The 19,664-nt window shown below is 40.5% G+C and overlaps 1 protein-coding gene across 1 annotated transcript in view; it reads right to left on the bottom strand.

Moving 5' to 3' along the window:
• Positions 1 to 8,626: 8,626 nt before the first annotated feature.
• LOC122935387 (G-protein coupled receptor family C group 6 member A-like) overlaps positions 8,627 to 19,664 on the bottom strand; it is a 30,119-nt gene continuing 19,081 nt past the window's right edge. Inside the window, exons 3-6 of the mRNA XM_044291158.1 lie at positions 15,908 to 16,765; positions 15,470 to 15,682; positions 12,925 to 13,042; positions 8,627 to 9,660 (exon numbers count right to left, since the gene is read on the bottom strand). Of these exons, the coding sequence (XP_044147093.1) occupies positions 8,627 to 9,660; positions 12,925 to 13,042; positions 15,470 to 15,682; positions 15,908 to 16,765 (2,223 nt within the window). The remainder of the gene's footprint in view (positions 9,661 to 12,924; positions 13,043 to 15,469; positions 15,683 to 15,907; positions 16,766 to 19,664) is intronic.

Genomic DNA, 19,664 nt, shown 5'->3' with positions numbered 1-19,664 from the left:
ATAAGCGGTGCACATACATAACAGACAATTGTACTAATCATAAACAAGATGAGTTACAAACTGGTACAGAAGGAGAGAGGGCCCTGCCCGTGAGGGCTTACAATCTACGTGGTATGGGAGAAGGACACCGTAGGTGCGGGTTGAGTTGGCGGTATAGAGGCAGCAGGGTCATTGGTTGTAGGCTTGTCTGAAGAGGTGGGTTTTCAGGTTTCTTTTGAAGGATTCCACTGTAGGTGAGAGTCTGATATGTTGGGGTAGCGAGTTCCAGAGTATGGGGGATGCACGGGAGAAATCTTGGAGTCGATTGTGGGAAGAGGCGATAAGAGGAGAGGAGAGAAGGAGGTCTTGTGAGGATCGGAGAGTGTGTGTGGGGATGTATCGGGAAAGTAGCTCAGAGATGTAGGGAGGGGACAGGTTATGGACGGCCTTGTATGCGTTTGTCAGTACTTTGAAGTGGATTCGTTGGGCAATGGGGAGCCAGTGAAGGGATTGGCAGAGGGGAGAGGCAGAGGAGTAATAAGGTGAGAGGTGGATTAGTCGGGCAGCGGAGTTGAGGATAGATTGGAGGGGTGCGAGGGTGCTAGATGGAAGGCCACAGAGGAGAATGTTGCAGTAGTCTAGGCGGGAGATAATGAGGGCATGTACGAGCATTTTCGCAGATTCAAAGTTAAGGAAAGCACGGATGCGGGAGATGTTTTTGAGTTGGAGGCGGCAGGTGGTGGAAAGGGCTTGGATGTGCAGTCGGAAGGAAAGGGCAGAATCTAAGGTCACTCCAAGGCAGCGGGCTTTTTTGACTGGGGATAATGTGCAGCCATTGATCGTGATAGATAGGACTGTTGGGGGGGTTGAACAAGATGGGGGAAAGATTATGAATTCTGTCTTATCCATGTTAAGTTTAAGAAAGCGAGAGGCGAAGAAGGATGATATAGAAGATAGACATTGTGGGATTCTTGATAGTAAGGTGGTGATGTCTGGACCAGAAAGGTAGATTTGTGTGTCATCAGCATAGGAGTGATACTGAAAGCCATGGGACTCTATGAGCTGTCCCAGGCCAAAAGTGTAGATTGAGAAGAGCAGGGGTCCTAGGACAGAGCCTTGCGGGACACCAACAGAGAGGGCATGAGACGAGGAGGTGGTGCGGGAGTGGGAGACGCTAAACATCCGGTCTGTGAGGTATGATGTGATCCAGGAGAGAGCCAGGTCAGTGATGCCAAGAGATGAGAGAGTTTGTAACAGAAGGGTGTGGTCAACAGTGTCGAAGGCAGAGGACAGGTCAAGGAGAAGGAGGACAGAGTATTGTTTCTTGGTTTTGGCTGTCAGTAGGTCATTGGTGACTTTGGTAAGGGCAGTCTCGGTCGAGTGGTGGGTTCGGAAGCCGGATTGAAGGCGGTCAAAGAGGGAGCAAGAGGAGAGGTGGGAGGACAGTTCAGAATGGACATGTTGTTCAAGTAGCTTTGAGGCATACGGAAGAAGTGATATGGGGCGATAACTGGACAAGGAAGATGGGTCAAGTGAAGGCTTTTTGAGGATGGGTGTAATGGTAGCATGTTTAAAAGCAGAGGGGAAGACACCAGAGTTTAGTGATAGATTGAAGAGATGAGTTAGGGCTGGGATAAACACTGGGGTGAGGTTAGGGATGAGGTGGGATGGGATCGGGTCAAGTGCACAGGTGGTGAGATGTGATCTAGAGAGGAGAGTGGAGAGTTTTTCTTCTGTAATGGTGGAGAAGCGGGTTTTAGGGGGAGAGGACCGAGCAGTTGTGTAGAGGGTCTGTGGGGACTGCGTAGTAAAGCTTTCTCTGATGTGGACTATCTTTTGTTTGAAATATTTGGCAAAGTCCTCAGCTGAGAAGAGAGGAGAGGGTGGGGGCGCTGGATAAAGATAGTTAGGAAAGATAGAAAAGAGAGAAGTAAGAGTTAAAGATAAAAGTGAGGAGCTGAGGGAAGCGGTGTGGGGTAGGGGGGGAGGGGTCGGGGGGGGGCCTTAGGAATATCGCAACTCAGGTCTTAGAGTTAAAATAGACGTCAGTCAGAGCTCACCTTCGCCAGAGATCTCCAAGGACTCCATAGTTTTGCGTATTTATCGTGTGTCCTTTCAATCCAGCTGGACATTTCCTCAAATATACAGATTTAAGTCACCTTGGCTATCATTTCTTGTGGGGAGGGGGGATTAACATCGAGCCAATGTAGGGGGATCAATGCTCTTGCTGCCGCTATGATATGTGAGACCAGATTCTTTTTAGAAGGGGAGTATTGAGGTGTTGGTAGTGCAAGTGCCACCATTTCCAAGGTGAGATTAAAACTGGGGGATGTAAGTTTCCTAATTAGTGATTCTGTTTCATTCCAATAAGTCTTGATTTTCGGGCAATTCCACCAAATGTGCGAAAGGGAGCCTACTCCATCACCACACCTCCAGCATTCTCTGGTAGATGCCAGGCCCCTTTTGTATAGAAAGTCAGGTGTTTTATACCACCTTGATAGAAGCTTAAAATGGTTCTCCTGTAGTCGGGAGCAGTGGGAGAAACCATGAGAGCTTCTTAATATCTGCTTTACCTCTGTATCGGTTAGCACCTTATACAGCTCCTTTTCCCAATCTTTGATGTATTGAGGTCTCGACAGTTCACCCTCGCCTCCAACCACCGGGTAAAGTTTTGACACTTTCTTTGTAGCAGGAAGAGGCGACAATATTAGTTTCTCAAAGTCAGTTAAGGACCTTTGGAGAGGGTACTTCACTGTCAACTCCCCACACACAGCTTTGATATGAGATTTTGCTAGGAAAAAACCTGGGGATTCAGTAATCGAGCGCGGGAGAGCTGTTAAAATGGAGACTTCGATGTTTGGGGTGACTTCACCTAATTTTACCGATGTTAGGGAATTTCACACTTGTAGCTTGTCTAAATTGTCATGATTTAGGAGGTCTGGTAATAGGCTCACCGGGAGCAGAGGAGATGGGTCAGGGGCCAGTTTCTCTTTCAATTCTTTCCAAGTCTTACTGAGACTACGCATCAATGGATCTATTGTTTTGTCATTATGTATGTTTCTATCTGGGAGCCATAAATGTTTCTGGAAACACTTTCCTACACTATGACTACAAATGGCTTGGACATCTGGTTGTCTTTTGGGATCTACCATTTCAAGCCATTTATTAAGCTGTATCGCTTTGTAGTATCTAGATATGTCTGGCAGACCAAGTCCTCCCTTTTCTTTATGTCTAGTTAGGATTTCGTGTGATATCCTAGGCCTTCTACCGTTCCACAAGAACCTAGAAAACATACTCCTGATACTCTGTAAGAAAGACTTAGGAAGCCAGATTGGTACCAATTGCATGGTATATAGGACTTTTGGCATAACACACTTTCAGGATGTTTTTCCTTCCCATCCCGGTGCACTATGTTTTAACCCCTTCGCTACCGGCCACTTTTCTCCTTATATGTGTCACTTGTTATGTGGTAATAACTTTGGAATTCTTTTACTTATCCAAGCCATTCTGAGAATGTTTTCTCATGACACATTGTACTTCATGATAGTGATAAATTTGAGTCGATATATTTCACCTTTATTTATAGAACATTTGGAAAAATTCTCAATTTTCTAAATTTGAATTTCTTTACTTTTAAGACAGCTAGTAATACTTCATAAAACGGTTATCAATCAACATTGCCCTTATGTCGGCTTTATGTTGGCATAATTTTGTAAATGTCATTTTATTTTTTAGGACGTTAGAAAGCTTAGAAGTTTAGAAGCTATTTTTTTACATTTTCAACAAAATTTCCAAAACCATTTTTTAAGCACCAATTTAATCTAAAGTGATTTTGAGGGGCTTATGTAATGGAAAACACCCATAAATGATCCAATTTTAGAAACTACACCCCTCAAATTTTTCAAAACTGATGTTACAAACTTTGTTAACCCTTGAGGTGTTCTACAAGAATTAAAGGAAAATGGAGGTGAAATTTCAAAATTTCACTTTTTTGGTAGATTTTTTATGTTAATCAATTTTTCTTGCAACACAGCGAGGGTTAACAGCAAAATAAACCTCAATATATATTACTCTGATTCTGCAGTTTACAGAAATACCCCATATGTGGCGGTAAACTGCTCTATGGGCACGTGGCAGTGGTGAGAAGTAAAGGATCTACATATGGATTTTGGAGGCAGATTTTGCTAAAATTGTATTTAGGCACCATTCTGTATTTGAAGAGACCCAGACTTACCCCTACAGTGGAAACCCTTAAACAGTGACCCCATTTTGGAAACTGCATCCGTCAAAGAATATATTAAGGGGGTACTGACCACTTTGACCCCCTAAACGTTTTACGGAAGTTGGAAACACGCTGTGAAAATGAAAAGTTTCATTTCTTCCAATAAAGTGTTGCTTTAGCTCCAAATTTTTTCATTTTCACAAAGGGGTAACAGGAGAAAAAGCACTTGATAATCTGTTACCCATTTTCTCCTGAATACGGAAACACCCCATATGTGGTGGTAAACTGCTGTAGGAGCACATGGCAGGATTCAGAATGGAAGAAGAGCCATATGGCTTTTGCAGCGCAGATTTTGATGGATTGGTTTGCGTCTGCCATTCGTTTTTATTTTTTATGTGATTGTCTTAGGTAGGGTCTCATTTTTTTGCAGGATGAGATGACGGTTTAATTAGTACCATTTTGGGGTACTTAAGACTTTTTGATCACTTGGTATTACACTTTTTGTGAGGCAAGGTTAAAAAAAATTGCTGTTTTGGGATATTTTTTATTTAATTTTTTTACAGCATTTACCTGAAGAGGCATATAATATGATATGGTTATAGAGCAGGTTGTTACAGACACGGCGATACCAAATATGTCTATCATTTTTATTTTTGTTAAGTTTTACACAAGGAAAGCATTTTTGAACAGAATAAAATCTTGTTTTTGTGTTGGCATTTTCTGAGAGCCCTATTTATTTTGTTTTTTGGGCAATTGTCTTAGGTGAGGGCTCATTTCTTGCGGGATGAGATGACAATTTGATTGGTACTAATTTTGTCTAAATATGCCTTTTTGATTGCTTGATATTAGACTTTTTGTGAGGAAAGGTGACCAGAAAATGGCTTTTTTTAAACAGTTTTTATTTATTTTTTATGGCATTCATCTGACGGGGTGGATCATGTGATTTTTTTTTTATAGATCCAGTCGATACAGATGCGGCGATACCTAATATGTCTAGACTCACATTGAAGGCAGCCACGATGTCTAAGGAAGGCATTGGGGTGCCTTCCCTGCCATCAGGTCCCCATCACAGGAGCGCGGGGACCCGATGGCTACCCGCACCCAGCAGGATACCGCACGTCAGCACTGACCGCGGCAGTGCAAAGGTTAATGCACTGGTATCTGTGTTTTCACCTATGCCGATGCATACAGCAGGGGTACGGCTATTAGTGGCTGCTGGATCCCTGCAGCTGCCTGCATAAAGGATCCGTCGGGTTTACATTATGCTAAAATCCACTCCTGCATAATGTAAACCGGACGGGTCCGTTATGCAGGCAATAGACTTCTATTATGATGGAATGAATATGCATATGAATTATGCATTCCATCATGGAATTGCGTTGTGGTCCGTGGTAACGGAATCCATAACGCAATTCAGTAAATACTACAACATAAACCCGCACACGAATCTCAAAATATGAAATTCACTCGCCCCTAATTGCATTCAAGAGCTTAGGAAAGGAGGAGGGGAAAGAGAATATGCAAAAATTTGTAAAAAAAAATATTGAAAAGAGATAACATTTTCCTAAAAATTGGGAGTCCTAAGAGACTAGAGGGAGCTATATACCAATTTTAAGGGCAGTTGGAGCAACTTTGGCTTTGGTAAAATTGATATGGGTCAAATCGAACTTTTTGAAAAATATGGTGAACCTGAAACAAACTGAATCTCAAACAATTCGCTCATCTCTACGCTATAGCCTATTATATTCCAGCAGACCCCCAGAAAGAATAAATTATGTAAACTGTAGGCAAATTATTTTATACAGTATATTTCATAAATGAAACTTACAAATTATGACATACTTACAAATTATGATTTTTGTAATGCAAAGAAAAAACATACTTATGCATGTTCATAGGCATTATCATGAATTGAGAAATGGGGACAAAAACAAATTAGGAAGCCATCCTCAAGCTAGTTTAATATATGACATTACTCCAACTTATTTTGGTTCACACATAACTTCACTATTGTGTGTTGTATAGTTTCGGTAGTTAACCCTGTTTAATGATATTTAGTTGGGGCTACTTTCACACTGGCGTTTCTGGGTCCGCTTGTGAGATCCGTTTCAGGGCTTTCACAATCGTCCCATCAGTTCAGCCCCAATGCATTCTGAATGGATAAGGATCTATTTAGAATGCATAAATTTGGCTGTGTTTGGTCTCTGTTGCGTTTTTAAGACGGTCACTAAAACGCAGTTTGCAGCGTTTTGGTGACCGTCTGACTATGCGGAGCCAAACTGATCCGTCCTGACTTACAATGTAAGTAAATGGGGATAGATCTGTTTTTCACTGACACAATATGGTGCAATTGAAAACGGATCCGTCCCCCATTGACTTTCAATGTAAGTCAAGACGGATCCTTTTTTACTTAGACTTTTTTTTTAATGAATAATGAAAACGGATCCGTTATTAACGGATACAAGCTTCTGCATTATTGGTGCAGATCCGTCTGTGCAGATACAAGACGGATCCGCACCAAACGCGAGTGTGAAAGTAGCCTTATTTGTGATCAAGTATAGTACTAAATACAGTTATTACATACACACCAATATTTATATAATACATAAAACAATCTCCAAGATTATTCTAAAACATTCATTTCTTATTGTGTATTAAGTTATTTTAGCTAAAAAAAATATTTTTATTGTGCATTCTAGAATTATTTTTGTCTAAAACATTATTTTTTATAGCTTGTTCTAGCATCAATACATCTCCAAGTATTTCAATAAGAAGTTAGAGTGGATACAAAGAAAAAGTAACTGACGTAATGCATTTATATCACATTATATGAAAGTATACAATACCGGTGGAAGAAAGATCATTTTACTACTACTACTTACCCTTCCATCATGCCACCGATTCGGCAGAATATGGACTGAATCTGCTTCTGCCTGTTAAGTTGCAATGTACAAGCATCAGTGATAATGTTTCTACATTAGAAGACACAGGAGCAGATTCGGTCAACACATCAATTGAAGAGCCCACAGCCAGAATGAAGCGGTCATGTGACCACAACCCAGATCATGGGACCAGCAGTAACAATAGAGAAGTAGGTAGTGATGAAATGATCTTCCTTCCACAGGTTGCCTGCAAGCTAGGGTTCAGTCACTGTCCCGGAGAAAACCTTTAATTTTTGCTAAATACTGTATGTACGGTTGGCATTCTGTTAAAAAGAACTGTGTTTCGTTATGCGTAGGTTCACATCTGCTGGGACAAACTACCGGAGTTTAATAGTGCACATGTGAACGTACCCTTAGACATATTTACTGTCAAAACATATTGGAACAGGATACAAAAATGATGCAGGCCTCTTCTTTTTAGGCTTGTACAATAGAAGTCAATCAGGATAGGCAGCCGGTTACACAGAGTTATAAAGCTAACTTGTTTTTGATCTTCCAAAAATGCCTTTCAACAGGATGTAGAAAAGTGGAATGCATCAAGTCATATATTTATTGAAAAGTTCCATGATGTCGTGTCTACAAAGTGGCAGTGGTGGCATTCACAGTGGTTTTATCCTGGCAGCATCACTATAAAATCACTTAAAGAATTTAAATTGAACTTGAACTTGATGGACTTACGTCTTTTTGTTTTAACCGTATTACCTATGTAACAATGAAAATAACTTTGCGATCTTTTGAATATGTCCCATCTTGTTACCCTTTGAAACTATGGTGATCACAGCTAAGATTTCTGCATCCATAGCTATGATCAAAGGCCAACTTTACATCTGACATCTTATTTGTCCCTACACAGTTTGCATCAAGGAGTTTAAAAATCCCTTTAAATGAGCGCAGATCGAATGCCAATCGACTTGTTATATTGTCTATCTCATTTGGTCCTGCATCATCCCTTGTAAAAGGACTGTGTAGACACATGCCCCATTGACAAGGGAATAGTAAAATCCAGTTTGCAGTTATACATTTAAAGGGAACCTGTCACCGGAATTTTGTGTATAATGCTGAGGACATGGGTTGCTAGATGGCCGCTAGCACATCCGCAATACCCAGCCCCCATAGCTCTGTGTGCTTTTATTGTGTAAAAAAAAAGATTTGATACATATGCAAATTAACCTGAGATGAGTCCTGTAGGTGAGATGAGTCAGGGACAGGACTCATCTCAGGTTAATTTGCATATGTATAAAATCGTTTTTTTTACACAATAAAAGCACACAGAGCTATGGGGACTGGGTATTGCGGATGTGCTAGCGGCCATCTAGCAACCAATGTCCTCAGCTCCATGCACAAATCCCGGTGACAGGTTCCCTTTAAGGGATGATTAACATAAGCATGACACAATGTAGGATTCTCCAAAAAGATTTTCCAGAATTATTTCATGGGGCATAAAACAATTTACTAATACTGACAGATCCTCTTTAGTATAGCACTAGAAGCTGTTGCTCCTTTTTCTTGCCTCTGAAGAGGGTGACGGAGTGCATGCAATGATGTGATTAGCTGGAATTACTTTGATTGTATGATTGGACTTCTTTTTGTGATTCGATAGTATCCTTCTCTTTGCTCTGTAAAATGCACAGATGCTTTCTACGTATCTTTGTCTATTATTATTTTTCTTCTTGAACAATATAATATATCCAGCCGGTAGAAGGTGACAGGATATAATTCCATATATAGAAGCCAATATGGCAAGAGTTTGCACAGCAGAGGTATAGATTCGAGTGGAATTTATATAGATTGGGATAAAGAGGATCCACACAAACATATAGACCAGCATGCTGAAGGTGATGCATCGAGCCTCATTGTACTTCTCAGGAAGCTTTCTGCCTCTGTAAGCTAGAATGAAACAGATCAATGCAAGGAACCCAATGTAGCCAAGCATGATACTGAATGCTGCATATGAACCTTCATTACATTGGTACAGTAAAACCTGAGGTATTGTAGAAATTTCATTAAAAAAGGGGGCTTTAAAAATAAGCCACATTGTACAAATACAAATCTGGATGCCAGTTAATACACTGATAATAACCACCGGCTGGTAGGTTAATGTTACAACTTTTTGTGCTTTTGAGGCTGACTCAAATGCCCGAAGGATTCGTATAGACTTGAACAAGATACAAGAAACCGAAATGGTGAAGCTGATACCAAAAAGAGGTTGTCTGACTTTACAGAGAGTTTCAGTAGGTTCTCCTATGAAAAACCCAATGCTCACCAGGCTGACCAGTAATGATATCATCATTAGGAACGTGTAGTGGCCCCCCGCTGCTTTAACTGCTGGGGTATCTAAGTGATGAATAAACAAAACCCCTGTGATTAGCACAAGTAGAAACGCAATGGCTGCAAGAGTCATCAGAGAAATCGCAAAAGGATCTTTCCAGTCAAAGTATTCAATTGTCCTGTTTGTACATTGATCACTTCCATTTCTTGACCATTGCCAGGAAGGACACTTTTTACATTCTGTTGCATCTGTAAGAAATTGCATAAATCAGAAATAAATAATGCAGCGCACAGTTTACAATCAGCCAGATAGATAAACTATCAGTTTCTTCACCGCTGCCAGGAAGGATACTTTTTACATATATAGTATATTATAAAATTATATAATTCAGAAATAACTGACAGAACACAGATAGCATAGGTAATGGCAAGTATGGTGGATAGCAGACTGCTGTCTTCATAGAGAGAGAGCTAGATAGAAGTATAGAGAGGAATAGATAAAGAGATAGTGTATAAGACAGTTAGATAGATTTACATAGAGAAACAAATTACTGGTCTAGAAGTAGTTAATTTTAATTTTAAAATTAAGTGGGGGATTTTTTACAACTGGTGCAATGGAAAACTGGCTTAGTTGCTCATGGCAACTAGAGATGAGCGAATCAAAGTTGACGAGGTGGAATTTGATCTGAATTTCACAAAAAATTGAATTCACACCAAATCTGAATTTCCTCATGCTTCATGGTAACAAATCAAATTTTTTCCTAAAATGGCTGCTGCACTGTGTTAGGACATGGAGCAAGGAACTCTGGGAACGTGGGATCACCCACAATGCTATGCAGGCAGCCAATCAGCAGCCAGCCAGACCTGTGATGTCACAGCCCTATAAATAGCCTTAGCCATCTTGGAGTCAGCCATTTTCCAGTGTACTTAGTGCATGGAGAGACGTCAGCAGGCGCTAGGGAAAGTGCTAGGAAAGACTTTATTCTGCTGAAAGTTCAGGGAAAGATTATTCAAAATGTAGGGAAAGCATAGGGAGGCATCATCTACACTATAAAAGGAGAACAGGGTGCAATAGGAGAGTGTACATACTTGCTCTGCTCTTCTAAGAACTCTCATAGAAATGAATGGAGCATGCTGGGAATTGTAGTTTTACAACAGCTGGGAGCCGGAGGTTGCCTACCCCTGGCCTAGGTAATAGGAGTGATTCTATTACACCTTGCTGCATTGACTGGGGATCCAAATTGCTATTATACTGCTGCTTTTAGGTTTGCACTAGATGATACCTCTGTAATTCCAGCAAACCTTGTTTGTTAACGGGGTGCAAGTGCTGTGTTGCAGGGTGTATTTATAGGAAATATACATACGTCATATTAACCGTTCTGCGGTGCATTTAAATTGTCCTTTATTAGTGCAAAAAAAAAAAAAGGATGCTTATATTATAGTGCATTATTTTCTGTAATAATTATTTTGGCGTTCGGCGGTGCAGTTACTTGGTACTACAGCCTTTTCGGGGTGTATTAGTGTTAAAAAAAGTGCGTCTTATTTGCCATTCTGCGCTGCAGTTTCTTTGTACTAAAACCTTTTTTGGGGTGTATAAGTTTTAAAAAAGAACTTCTTATTTTCCGTCCTGCGCTGCAGTTACTTTGTACTACAGCTTTTTTGGGCTGTATAAGTGTAAAAAGAAAGTATGTCTTATTTGCCATTCTGCTATACAGTTACATTGTACTACACACTTTTTTGGGGTGTTGTAATGGTATAAAAAGTACTTCTTATTTGCCATTCTGCGGTGCAGTTACATTGTGCTGCAACCTTTTTTGGGATGTATTAGAGGAAAAAACAAGTACGGTTTATTTGCCGCTCTGCAGTCAAGTTACATTGTTCTATAGCTTTTTTGGGGTTTATTAATTTACTTTTAATTTAATTATTTTTTCTAACAGTATGTCAGACAGACAAGTGACAGGCCCTTCAAATGTTTCTGTCACAGGCAGCAGAAGAAGGGGAGGGGCAGCAGGAATCAGAGCGAGAGGCCTGAGCTCCGGGTGTCTTGACCAGCAATCTAGCGGTGCTTGAATGGTTGACTCGGTCTTCGACTTCGTCCCAAGTGACATCAGACACCCCCAGCCAAGAGTTAGTGGGTTCCTCTGACACAACGCTTAGTTGGCATGGCCCGAGAGCAGGCCCTGTGCCCCCACCTGTCCTGAACTTTCCTCTGTCATTTTTAGTTCCCTCAGCGCTAGAAGTATTATATGCTGTAGGCTCAGCTCCACTTTTCAGCGAGGACGAGCTACTAGAGACAGTCAGCAGCTACTGCCCAACAAAGAAGTGGAGGAGACATCCACAGAAGACATTCAAAGATTCCATTCACATGTCATTCCTGTTTTTGATCCACTCCTGTTTTCTTTTGGCTTTAGCAATGTTTTTTTTTGGGGCTTTAGCAATACTGATGGAATACTCACCAAATGCTGGCCGAGTGAAGGCGGATGCTCCACAGACAGGATCCGTTTTTTGGGGGGTTATTGTTCTGACGGATCAGAGGAAGGGCAAAATAATCAGTGACATCAACACCAACTTACTGCTGACACCCTCTCCACTCTGTTGGGGGGCTCTACTTGTGTTTAATAGAACAGGTTCTGTAGACATCTATGTGGAATCAGCTGATGAGGGTGTAAAAGGAGTGCGCTTCTTCTTGGCGCTAACATCGACCTGTAAGGCTGATTTCACACTTGAGTTATTTGGTCAGTTTTGGCCCCGTGACTGCCCAAATAAGTGAAGTGTGCAGTGATTCTAAGAGTGACGCCTGTCATCTGCATGTCATACTGACTCACAGTATTGTTTCACTACCACAGCCGACTCCCTATGCGTGTTACTGCAAGGCACAGTGTTCTACACCACTATACAGGCTCTCTGCAGCCAGGAAATAGCTGTTTTTTAACACGATTGGCCATGAATGAATTTGGTTTGAATCGAATCTTTTTGGAAAATTTGGCGAACCAACTCAATCGAATATTTGATAAATTCGCTCATCTCTTATGGCAACCAATTAGATTCTACCTTTCATATATTAAAGGATCACAGAAAAATGAAAGGTGGGATATGATTGGTTGCTATGGGCAACTGAGTTTTCTTTTGCACTCATTTTGATAACCCCCCCCCCCCCCCATAAATTCACATCTTTAACAAAATAATCTAAATATGACAAGTTTTTACTGTACCTGGTACATGTTTAGTACATAGAGTTAGTATATTGTATTAGAAATGCTGTAATGCATTTTATGCTATTGTGTACCATATAGTAGTAGCTATTAGATGTTAGTTCTACAGAAATCAATGTTAAATATATTGAGCACAATAGCATTCACCCAGTAGTCTCTCCTTTGTTGTTTTTGAGTCATAACAGTAATTAGAAAAATTACATTTGCTGCTGTATGGGATCTATATACATTTTCCGTCATATACATGGGGAGAATTGCATCGCTTGCTGCGTTATTCTTGTCATCAGATACATATACATACCAGCCATGGAGGAGTAGTAATCTTCTGCACATGGAAGACATTTATAACAACAAGAAATTAATGAATGTTCTTTATAATATCCGGGACTGCATATCGGTGTGCAATTAGAAAATGGAACCTAAGGATTAAAAAATAAAAAAATAAAAAGTGTATTCAATTAACATGATTATAATTTAGGCTTTCTAAATATTAACCCCTTCCTGACCAGAGCCATAATAGTACGGACGCTGGCCGGGTCTTTAAAGATGGCACCTGATCCTGAGCATGGGTGGCCACCTGCTTCTTATAGCAGACACCCACGGATCATGTCCGCAACCGGCAGTAATACCGATTGCAGACATTTAACCTCTCAGATGCCATGGTGAATCCTAACCACGGCATCTGAGTGCGCTGAAAACCGAAAGATTGCGCTTCCGGTGGTGCTCCGGCTCCCCCATGTGGCGATAGGAGGAGCCGGAGCTTGTGTGCAGCATCCCCTGTCTTTATGAATGACAGGAAGCTGCTGCATAGTATTTCCTATGGAGCCCTTGTCTGTAATAGGGCTCCATAGGAAACAAGCAATTTTCTCATAGACTCCAATGCTGGTGCATTGGAGTCTATGAGAATAGCAATCTAATGATTGCATGTTATAGTTCCCTATGGGAACTATAAAATAGTGTAAAAAAAATATAAAAAATAAAAAAACTATTTTTTTTATAAAAATTCTAATCACCTCTTACCTAAATAAAAATAAAAGAACTAAAAAAATAAAAAAAATACACATCATGGGTGTTGCGATGTGCAAAAATGCCCATAGTACAAAAATATAAAAATATATTTCCCATACGGCAAACAGGAAAACAGAAAAAAGCGTACAAATTGCCGATTTGCCGTTTTTCGTCGCTTCATTTTCTACAAAAAATGTATTAAAAAGTGATCAAAAAGTCATACACATCCCGGAATGGTATCAATGAAAATTAAGATCACCCCTCAAAAAATGAGCCCCCATACAGCTTCGTACACATAATTACAAAAAACTTATAGGGGTCAAAATATGGCGACAAAAAAATCAAACAGATTTTTTTCCCACTTTTTTATTTTTTTATCAATATCAAAACGCAAGACAAACTAAACATAAAAGGTATATCCGGATTCGTACTGACCTGTAGAATAAAAGTAACTGGCCAGTTTTATCGTAAAACCAACGTCATAAATAAAAAACCCTTAAAACTGTGGTGGAATTCCTTTTTTATTTTGAAATTTCACCCCATTTGGAATTTCCCACTACATCAAATGCAATATTAAATGGTGGCGTTGGAAAGTACAACTTGTCCCGCAGAAATCAAGCCCTCATATGGCTAATGTGAACAGACAAATAAAAAAGTTATGGCTCTGGGAAGGCAGGGAGCACAAAATGAAAAAAAACGCATTTTTTTTTATTGAATTGTTCATTTTTACAAAAAAAAAGATACTGATATTCTTTTTTTCCGTTTTTTATTTTCGAATTATAGATTTTTTTTCATTCTGTTTCTTTGTGCTATCTTGACAAAGCCACTAAAAGCATACAGAAATATGCTTTACAGCACATAGGTTATAGGAAACTGTGGGCTACAGATAAGGGCTCATGCACAAGAACATGTGCTGCCCATTCCGTGCATTTGGGATAGCAAGTTGTGGTTCCCAATGCACGGACACCGTCCATGTAGCTGTTGCAGTGGAATGCAGACCTATTCAACTTGAATGGGTCAGTGATCCATCTGCACCGCAAAGAAAGTTCAAATGAATGAGTCTGCATCTGTTATGTGGTGCACAAACGGCCGCTGTCCGTATATTGCAGACCCGCAATATGGGCACCGGCCAACAACGGTCGTGTGCATGAGCCCTAATTAATTGACTCATATTGGACTCTGAGTGTATACTGTAACATTATTGTATTATTCTTTTATTTAGTAAGGACATGGTAGGGGTTCCCCTAGAACCCCCTGTGGGAAGAACCCCCCACTACCCAGTCCTGAAGCAAGATTCTGGTGGAGACATCCCATCTTGAGAGAAGTTTAATTGAATAAGCCAAAACTTTACCTAGCATTGAGAATGTGGGTGAAAGACGGGTGGCTCAGAAAGCAAGAAGCATTACTGGGCATGGATCACACCCTTGCCACAGTCTATTTAATCTTTTGCCATCAGGAAGAATGTATAAGAGTTTACAATTTAACACAAATCATAATTTACATTGTTTTTATCTTTCAGCAATTAGATTTTGAAATAATAAGATGAATAGTTAGGGCTTTTATTATTTATTTCTTAATGTATTGTTTTAGTGTGCTGTCTCTTGATAGCACATGCCCATACTATCAAGAGTTGCATGCCAGTATTTTTTTTTTCCTGTGCTTTTTCTACAGTAAAATGACTCATCTCACACATGCATGGGTGAATAAAATACATTACTTTTTCCATCATTTCTGTCTCGGAGTACCGCCTTTTTTTTTTAGCCTTTTTTCTATTATTGAGACTCTTGTTCAGTGTCTGGTATGCACTATTTTGGCTGATTTTTCATAGTAGTACATACCAAATTCTCGACAGTGTTCCATGAAAGAAGACTTCTGTTCAGCTGTAGTCTTTGATTCAAAGTATCATAATCCCCAATTATCTTAAAGTCTGTAGAATTGGCTGATGCATGCCAATTGATTAAGTTATATCCAAGCAAGACCTCACCAGAGCTTTCAAAGTGGAACCTGTCATCATTGTAGAAAAAGTTGGTTTTCTTTAGTTCACTGAGGAGCTGTAAAATAAGATAAATATTACATAATGTATAATACAGTCACTATGAAATAGGAGTGAATCGATTCTAAAATTTGTAAATTTGGTCTGAATTTTTCAGAAAGATTTATTCTAACAATCCCAAATTTTGTGTTATTCGAATCAGGAGAACTAAATGGAGAGAGACAGAGAGAGGCCCCTTTATAATATGCTGCCAGTGATATTCCATACGGGCATGGTACTTTACCTGACGTGGTGAGATTTGCAGATTCTTGTCACATATTCCATTTTTGCATATCATATTTTTCAGTGCCCCAACTATGGCGGCAACAGCTAGGGATGTTGAGTATAATGTACCATTTTCTATGTTCTTCGCCAGGTAGTCATCATTGACTACAGAATTATTCTCTTTGCTGCATGCCATAGGTGACTTATATTGCACTGAAACAGGAACATTGCAGTTCGTAGAAGATGAATTCTTGCATTGCAGATATTGTCTGTATTCATCTGTACAACCAAATCTTAACTCTTTATATTCTTCAAGGAATTCATTGGTTGCTTCAGGGTTAATGGGAAAAATGTTATTTACATATTCCACAAATCCGGGAACTGAACCTCCTTTGAAAGTAAATCCCATTATTGCCCCCACATTTTCTATGTTCTCAACAGTCGAAACTAGTCCTGATACAATCCAGGCATCACTTGCAATCCATGTACGAGATATGTTATTTCTGAGAGCTTCTGCAAGAATGCTACTAACGATTTGAGGTTTGGCAAACACAACAACAACGTTAGTTGTTTTACTGGTAAGGTCACTAATTATATTCCTTAAGCTATTCTGAAAACCCGGGTCCCCTGTGTACGTTGGAATAGTATCGCTAAATGCAGTGCATATTCCATAGTCCAGGAAATTTCGGCTAAGAAAATCTAGAGCAGATCGTCCATAATCATCATTACTAGTAATAATTCCAACCCAATTCCACTTAAATGTCCTGATCAGCTCCACCACCGCACGTGTCTGGTGTTGGTCACTTGGAACAGTCCGTAGAAATGAAAGGTATCTCATTGGATCACTAAGAGTATCAACGGTTGAGGCAGCACTTATCTGAAAGCAACATTTCATAGAATCATTAGTAAAATGCAGTATTCTTGAAAGATTCAGTTATACTGAATAATGTACAGTTCATAAATTAATTCATAAGTGAATGTTTCTTCTCACTTATTTCACATGCTAAGGCTACTTTCACACTAGCGTTTTTACTGGATCCGGCAATGCTTCCGTCACTGATAATACAACTATCTGCATCTGTTATGAACGGATCCGGTGGTATTATCTTTAACATACCTAATACCGTTTTCTATTGTGCCAGATTGTGTCAGAGAAAACAGATCAGTCCCCATTGACTAGCATGCTGCGTTTTGCTCTCCGGTATGAGAACGTAACGGAATGCATTTTGGAGCATTCCGTTCTGGTCAGTTACGTTTTGTCCCCATTGACAATGAATGGATACAAAACGGAAGCATTTTTTTCCAGTATTGAAACCCTATGACGGATCTCAATACCGGAAAATATTAACGCTAGTGTGAAAGTAGCCCAATAAAGCAAGTGGTCTGGAGCTAATTCTTTATCTGTAACCAAATTTGGTTTATGCGGGGAAAAGACTCTCAAAAAATGCCACAGCAAGAGCATAACACAGTGGTGAAAAATTCCAAAAATGACAACCAAAGTGCATTCAGGGAGACTTACTTAGCTAATTATGCTAGAATTATGTGATAAAAAGGTGTCAGATTTATTACAGTCTCGAGCCATTATTATGGATAATGCTAGAGATGAGTGAATTGAATCCAATGAAGTGGAATTCGATCCAAATTTCAGGATAAATTCGATTTGCCTAGATGCCGAATTTCCTCGTGCTTCGTGTCAGCTTAAATAGTATAAAAAACAAAAAATTCTAACTTACCTCCTCCATTTGATCACGATGGGCCATCAGCCTCCATCTTGCTTGAAGATCTCGGCCGAAATCCCGTGAGGTGCGAGATTACATCATCACACCAGCCGGCGTGATGATGTCATAGGTCACCATGCCAGTCGGCATGATGACGTAATCTCACGCCGCACAGGATTTCGGCAGAGATCTTCAAGCAAGATGGCGGCGGCCGGCCCGTCATGAGCGAAAGGAGGCGGTAAGTTTGATGTAATTTTTACACGGCATCTGAGGGGTACAATGACGGAGGCGACGCTATCGCAGCTACCTGTCATTGCACCCGCTACGTACAAAAAAATGCGCTTCGTGGCAAAGTAATTAGTCACAAAGCAAATTTTTGGGTGAAATTCGGTGAATCAGCCGAATGAAACTTTTAAGAAATTCGCTCATCTCTAGATAATACCTATCGGACCTCATTCATCAAAATGAACCTACAATAAAGCTATCCATGTTGTTCATAGCATGTAAAAAAAGTTTGTAAATTATTATTTTTTTTACAAATTTCACAAAAACTTTTCCCAAAACATTTATGAAAAAGGTACAAATTATACCTAATCTTTGCCACAAAACTATGTATTATTCTGTTCAGTTTCTTCTGCTATTTATCATGCTGCAGGGCTGGACTGGGACTAAAAAGCACCCCTGGCACACAAACCTCCCCAGGCCACATATGTTATCAAAAACAACATCAACCTCAGTGCAGCTCTCAGTTTCAGACAAAGTGCTCACTGCCCACAAGTGTCAGCCAAAATGCTCTCCCTTAGGCTGCTTTCACACTAGCGTTCGGGTGTCCGCTCGTGAGCTTCGTTTGAAGGGGCTCACGAGCGGACCCGAACGCAGCCGTCCAGCCCTGATGCAGTCTGAATGGATGCGGATCCGCTCAGACTGCATCAGTCTGGCGGCGTTCAGCCTCCGCTCCGCTCGCCTCCGCACGGACAGGCGGACAGCTGAACGCTGCTTGCAGCGTTCGGGTGTCCGCCTGGCCGTGCGGAGGCGTGCGGATCCGTCCAGACTTAGAATGTAAGTCAATGGGGACGGATCCGTTTGAAGATGCCACAATATGGCTCAATCTTCAAGCGGATCCGTCCCCCATTGACTTTACATTGAAAGTCTGGACGGATCCGTCCGAGGCTATTTTCACACTTAGCTTTTTTTTGCTATTTTAATGCAGACGGATCCGTTCTGAACGGAGCCTCCGTCTGCATTAATATGATCGGATCCGTTCAGAACGGAATTCCCCATTACAAGTGTCCTGTCTGACCCAGGAAGAAGTGCAGCGGCATCCTAAAAAGATTAAAATAGACAAATCGCCAGGACTAGATGGCATACACCCCCGTATCCTAAGAGAATTAAGTAATGTCATAACCCTTATTTCTGATATTTAAGGACTCTAAGTCTCCCCCTCCCCCCACACATCGCATTTTGCTGTACTTGCCATACAGCAGCACATACTTGTCACATCCAGGGCCTCTCAGGTGACGTCTCCTCTGATGTAGAGCTTCTCGGTCATCATCTTCTCCATTTGGTCCGTACATCTTAGGTTCCTCACATTTCTATCATCATCCCCCAACCTGGAGTCCCCACAGTGTTATCCTGCTGCTCTCTGTTCTCTCCAATACCCCCAAATACTATCCTGAAGAATTAATAGTGCCCCCATAGTAATAGTTCTCCTCATAGTCACTCCAATTGTAATTCCCTTCTTGTAGCTGGCTAGCTTAGACCTGTCCTAGGTTGCTAGTATAGCTTATATGTATATACAGCTGGACCTGCCAATAGCCTTAATACAGTTCCTATGTTTATGTGTTAAAGACAAAAGCAGAGTTATTTACTGTGACATCATGTTTTGGATGTCATATAACTGTCATATTTTGTGTTCACAGAAGCAGAAACAGGGAATATGCCTTTAAAGGGCTTCTGTCAAATTATTATTTTTTGGGCTTGTTAAAATCCTTATTTAACGACTATTCCCTATATAGGGCCCTAACCTTTGACGCCCTACTTGCTGGTAGTGAAGTGATT

Source organism: Bufo gargarizans, chromosome 4, assembly GCF_014858855.1.
Source record: "Bufo gargarizans isolate SCDJY-AF-19 chromosome 4, ASM1485885v1, whole genome shotgun sequence".
NCBI lineage: Eukaryota > Metazoa > Chordata > Amphibia > Anura > Bufonidae > Bufo > Bufo gargarizans.
This window is presented reverse-complemented; position numbering and strand designations above follow the sequence as displayed.